Source organism: Eubalaena glacialis, chromosome 4 (assembly GCF_028564815.1).
Source record: "Eubalaena glacialis isolate mEubGla1 chromosome 4, mEubGla1.1.hap2.+ XY, whole genome shotgun sequence".
In the NCBI taxonomy this organism is placed as follows: domain Eukaryota; kingdom Metazoa; phylum Chordata; class Mammalia; order Artiodactyla; family Balaenidae; genus Eubalaena; species Eubalaena glacialis.
Window position 1 is genome coordinate 36099616 of NC_083719.1, and position 6383 is coordinate 36105998.

At 45.2% G+C, this 6383-nt stretch overlaps 1 protein-coding gene across 3 annotated transcripts in view; it reads left to right on the top strand.

Moving 5' to 3' along the window:
- The window catches only part of NIM1K (NIM1 serine/threonine protein kinase), a 69937-nt gene extending 68959 nt beyond the window's left edge, over positions 1–978 (top strand). For all 3 annotated transcript variants that reach the window (XM_061187753.1, XM_061187751.1, XM_061187754.1), the window contains one exon: positions 120–978. In XM_061187753.1, the coding sequence (XP_061043736.1) occupies positions 120–869 (750 nt within the window). In that variant the 3' untranslated portion in view covers positions 870–978. The remainder of the gene's footprint in view (positions 1–119) is intronic.
- Positions 979–6383: the final 5405 nt, after the last annotated feature.

Here is a 6383-nt window from a genome sequence, read left to right on the forward strand (position 1 = left end):
TTGAATTTCTGTTGTTACACCGTTATCACCTCATTGTTTCAGAGCAACTGATGCATCTTTAATGTTGGTATTTTACTTTGAAAACGATGACTTTTTCCGCCTTTGTCTTCTTTCCACAGCATGAAAACCAAATTATTCACAGAGATCTGAAAGCAGAAAATGTGTTCTATACCAATAATACTTGTGTGAAGGTGGGTGACTTTGGATTCAGCACAGTAAGTAAAAAAGGTGAAATGCTGAACACTTTCTGTGGGTCTCCTCCCTACGCGGCGCCCGAACTTTTTCGAGACGAGCACTACGTCGGCGTTTATGTGGATATCTGGGCCTTGGGGGTACTTCTGTACTTCATGGTGACGGGCACCATGCCATTTCGGGCAGAGACCGTGGCCAAACTGAAGAAGAGCATCCTGGAGGGCACGTACAGTGAGCCTCCGCACGTGTCAGAGCCCTGCCTCCGGCTCATCCGGGGCGTCCTCCAGCAGGTACCCGCCGAGAGGTACGGAATCGACTCCATCATGAACAATGAGTGGATGCAAGGAGTGCCGTACCCCACCCCTTTGGAGCCTTTCCAGCTGGATCCGAAACATTTGTCAGAAACCAGCACCCTCAAAGAAGAAGAAAATGAGGTTAAAAGCACTTTAGAACACTTGGGCATTACGGAAGAGCATATTCGGAATAACCAAGGGAGAGATGCCCGAAGCTCCATCACAGGCGTCTATCGAATCATTTTGCATAGAGTCCAAAAGAAAAAGGCTTCGGAAAGTGTCCCAATAATGATGCTACCAGACCCTAAAGAGAGGGACCTAAAGAAAGGGTCCCGTGTCTACAGAGGCATAAGACACACATCCAAATTTTGTTCAATTTTATAAATTGCATTAGACTGCTGGTAATTAACCAAGATCATTGTTGCTGCTTTTAAATTTTTTCACCAACTTGAGTGGAGACGTTTTTGTAATTTTTAAATAAATTTAAATTTAAGATATGCATTTCCCCTCCGCCGCCCCGCCCCCCCCCAAAAAGTCTATTAGCTCAGATTCTGGCTTGGTTTGTAACCTCATCTTGTTTTCAAACTCTAACATTCACTCAGTTAATCGAGAAATACTTATGCAGTGCCTACCATGTGCCAGGCACTGTTTAAGGTGCTGCAAAATAAAAAATAGGCCAGGTCCTTCCTCTCCTGTGCAGGATAGTCTAGTCATTACTGCAATTTGTCCTGAGGCTGTAACTGGACTCATACCTTCCTTCCTCCATCAACCATTGTAAATTTCCCTCACCTTTGGCCAGCATTTCGGCTGGTCTAGATTGGGTGGTATGACCCAGACCTTTAGCATCAAAGGATCTGAACCCTTAGGTGCCTTGCTCTTGTTGGCTCAGGGTTGCTGCAATTGCCTCTTCACCATTATTATGAGGCTCTAAAGTAACGCTCTTGGGTTCAGACATAACTCCTCTTTAGCTCCTTACGAAAATCAGTGTCAGTAATTCCCACCACTATAATAGCTCCTTTCTTTGCCTGCTCGTCACCTGGCATGGGGATCCCAAAGTGACCATGTGGTAGCCATAGATCTCAATTCACTGGACCCCTACCGGGTCTCCCGGTAGAAGCATCCCCCTGCCCCCAGGATCGAAAACCTCTAATCTAGCCAAGCCGAGACTGTAGCAAAGAGAAGTACAAATTCTTCACGTGGGTCCCTGATTGTGATGGTAAGAAAAGTCAATCATGCTTCTACCCAGTGGTTCCCAGACCTGTGTATTTTAACAGCAGGGGACACGTATCTATGAGCCATTGTTAAATCATGTATACTGTATCCTGGGGGATAGCACCCCAGCCCTGCAGGGTGCTGCCCTATAACCGGTGCCTTAGCTGAGCCACTCCATCCATCTATGCTGGCTGCTTCTGGTGTTGAGGTATATAGTAAGAGGGGTACATCCCATGGTCATGTGCCCGTTGCCCACACGGCTTTTACCAAAACTGTGGTCCTTGAGGCAATGTTATGTAATATACGTGATAATGGACCAGGTATTCTCTAGGACCTAGCATGATTGTATTGGAGGATTCACTGAAGGCAGGAAAGGTGAACCCATATCGTGAGTAGATGTCAATTCCATAAGGATGAATCACTGCTGTGTTCATCTGAATTTATGACTCTGTGGATCTGATAATGCCCAGCTCATGAGGAAACAGCTCCATTTGCCTGGTCCCTCAGTGACCCATAATCAGGTGCTCAGTCCCTCCTAGAGCCTAGAAACACACCAAGAGCCTGAGTAGTTCTCTGCTGCAGAAAGCATGGCCTCACCCCAGGACCCTGCAGGGCTGTGCTGTAACCTTCTACAGCGGTTGCCAAAGACTCCACACCATATTCTTAAGCACCGCGTAGACAGTCAGAGTAGCAATGCAGTTCGCACTGAAGCCTGAAACTGCTGTAGATTTTTTTTCTGTGGCATCCACTTGAAACCAGCAGTCCCGACAAATGGGTTAGAGGAATATGCCAAGTATAATACATGTGCTTCCAAAACCCAGATAGGCCTACTAAACCCTGTGCCTCTATCTCAGCGCTAAGGGGTACAAGGTGCAACATATGTAGGCGTGCCTCAGGTCATTGGTCCTCTAAACACTTCTTCAGTGTGGCCAGACCCCTGAATCTTCATGGAGCTTATCACCCACACTCTGGCACACATAAGTCTTAGTAGGGCATCTGGAGGACTCGCCACTTCCTGATGCCACATCCACCTGGCATGCTGTCACATGGACCAGCATATGTTCTGCAGAATGTCAAGATGAGGAAGGTCCTTTTAGACTATCTTGTGACATAGAGCAGGAGACTTAACATCGCCTAGGGGCAATAGAGTAAATGAGAATCTCTGTCTATCCCAAAAAAACCGCGAACTGCTTTTAATCCTCCTTTCTGGTGGAAAATGAGAATGAATTTTCCCCCCAAAATAGCTGCATATCAATGCCAGAGTCTTTGTGTAAAGATCCACATCCAGCATGGCAGCTAAAACTGACTGAGACAAACACTGGTCCACCAACATCCTCCGTTCGCCATCTGCTCTTTTAAGGAGCCTGATGGGTAAATAAGTAAGTTAAATGAGGTTATGATGGAGCCCATTACCTCTGTGTCCCACTGATAGCTGCATTTCCTCATGTGACTGCTTATGATTTATTAACATGGCTGGGGAGAGGGTACACTTTCACAGGTTTCCATGTGCCTCCTCCTCCCAAAGCGGCTCTTACTCCACACATTAGGGGTCTAAATGTATTTATCCCAAATAGGTACTTGGAGACGAGGGAAAGGACCCCAAGGTGACATCCCCATTGTGAGACAGACTTCGGCCAGAACTCCATCCATCGCCTGGTTTCCATAGGCCACCCCCCCCATCTATACATAGGGCCGTAATGGTACTCAGGGTTCTCTGGTGTCCATTTCACTTTACACTTTTTATCCAAAAGTCCTTAAACTTTCTGGGTATGCATATCATATACACTTGTGGCAGCAGGGCCTTCCTTCAAGAAGTCCTGGCCTCCCCCTCACTGTGCACTGGATCTGTAAAGTAACTCAGATCTGGAACCATAATTTTCTCACTGTGACAGGCTACACCAGCCTTCTGCCCACCAGCTTGCCTGAAGGCCCTTGGGCTTTCAGTGTGCCTTGAGCTGATAGTTGGCTGACTTAAACCTGTCATTTTTTTCCCTCAGGCTTCCAAAACAGTTAACAAAAGCTAGCCAAATCCAGAGGCTTTATCATCGCCCCATCCCGTTCAGGTGCCGCATGGTCCAGTATTCCGTCTCCCCGCTCTACCTCTACATGACAGCCTCGGTAGTAACTGTGCTGCTCCTGCAAGCCAGGGGTTGTCCGCACCCTCTTACCAACAGCACATTAGTGTTCTATTGATGTCTTAACAAATTACCACAAATGTAGTGCCTTAAAACAACACAAATTTATTATCTGACAGTTCTGTGAGACAGAAGTCCATCGTGGGTCTCATTGGGCCAAAATCAAGGTGGCACCAGGGCTGGGTTCCTTTCTGAGACTAGGGGAGAACCCATTTCCTTGCCTGTACCTGCTTCTAGAGGTGGCCCATATTCCTTGGCTCGTGGTCCCCTTCCTCCATCTTCAAAGCCAGCAATGGGCCATCTCTTCACTCACCCTTGTATAGTGACATCTCCCACTGATCACAGCCCAGAAAGGCTCTCTTCTTTTAAGGGCTCCTGTGATTAGGTTGGGCCTATCCAATCTCCCCATCTCAAGGTCCTCAAGCTTAATCTCATCTGTTTTTGCCATGTAACACAACATATTCACAGGTCCCAGAGGTGGAGATCAGAGGTGGGAATCATTCTGCCTACTACAAACAGCAATGGGGTTTTTGCCATGACTGGTCAGTAAACCTGCTCCAACCACCTGTCCTGAGGGTCTGCTTTATAGGGCTGTTCTGGGTACCAATCGTATTAGCCTGGATTCTCCAAAAGAACAGAGCCTGAGACAAGAGTTTGCATGTAAGTCATTTATTTAGGAAATGATCCCACGATGCAGGAGTGAAAAATAAGAGGCAAGCCAATATAAGGATGTGTTGCCAAATTGGCTGTAGGCAACTGGTAGTTGATTCAGCAGGATCTTCTGAGGCACCTTCTGGAATGCTTCTCAGAACTGTCTGCCCAGGGGAATGAAAGGAGGAAGCATTTATCTACCAGCAAGTAAGTGTTCACTATTGTTAAGGGTGGCCCCATGGGAACTTAACTTCTCTGCACTTCTGGGCCATGATATTATGAGTTCCGAATGACTGCTATGGGCACCCCGCAACACAGAGACCGAAATGAGGGGTGTGTAGCAGGAATCCGGAGGGAGGTACTATCATATTCTCAGAGATCCTGGTCAAAGACTGCATGGAAGCAATTGCCACAAATGTGGCTGGAGTAGAAGGCAGGGCAAAGAAGGCCTCAAGTGGGCCCAAGGTTTCTGATGCATAGATCAAAGGCTCTAAGGCTGGAATAAACTTGGCATGTTTGAGGAACGGAGAAGGCAGGGTGGATGAAAACATAGTAGGCCTTGGTGGGTGTGGTACTGAGTTGAAGTAGGCAGGGGCCAGATCCCTCAGGACTTTGCAAGCTTGAATAAGGAATTTGATACATAGGGTGAGAAGTGCTTACTACTAAGGTAGTCCAGGCAGCCTTCAGGGAGGAAGCAGAACTTGAGCTGAGACCCCAAAGATCAACTAGGTTGTGCTAAGATGGGTCAGAGGTGCTAGTTTAATAGCATGTAAAAAAACCTGGAGGCAAAGGGAAGCTTTTGCAAAATTAGATCAAAACTTTCATTATTTTTACTGTAGATGCCTGCACAATGATGAAATAAGACAAAAAAAGTAAAAGGTGAATTCCTTGTTTTTCACTTCTAAACATTTAAAATGAAAATGCATTTTTTATAATTATAAGCTAGAACCCCGATATATAAACTTCCTGAGGATTGGTATTCATAATCTTCATCTCCACAGTACCACGCTTGTAATAGTTTGAGGAGAGAAAAAGAAAAAAAAAATCACAGGTCAACTATTTCCTTCCACCACCAATTAGGAAAAAAATAGGAAGAGAAGTTGCTAGAAATTTTAAAGAAAGTGTTCACTTTTATGTCAAGATTACACAGCTGTAAATTGTTTAAAGATCCTGTGACATTCCTTGCTCTCTTCACTTCCACTTTAGTGTGCCAGGACATTTCAAACAGCAGACAAGAGATAAAGTGTTTCAACTAAGTCACAGGAGGATCAAAAGGAGCTGTTGCATCTGAGTTGTCTAGCATTAATCTTAAACATACTCATCACTGTTTATGACATAAACAAAACCCAGAAGGTGGGGAAAAAAAAGTGCACAAATTCCCAAAAGGAGGAGGGGAAGGAGAGAATCCTTAAAGCCATATGAATCAGGATCCTAGAATGTGTAGAATTAGAGAGCATTGGCCTCACCTTCTCAATGACCCAGAGATACTGGAGACTGGCCCAGAAAATAAAAGAGATTATTACTAAGTACTGAATCTAGACATGACAGCATTATAAAACAGCTGATCAGTACTAGAAGAGAATCTGGTTTAATTCCCAATTCATACAGTCCTAAGAGTTCACAGGGATTGAGGTTATCTGGTCCAATATCACTGCCAATGCAGAAATTCTCTCTGTAAAACCTCTGGGAGCACCAGCAACCTGAGACCCTCAGGCTGGAGGCTCTGGATGGCAGTTCTATATTGGCTGTAAAATGTGCTTTTAGTGTTTAATTGCCAACCCTTAATCTTACGTTGTTTTTAGGAAAACACAAGAAGTCTCTTCATAAATATTTATAGTGAAATTTACACATGCTTAGCACCCAATTTGGGAGTTAATTTCTTTGTTTGAAGTATAAGAAT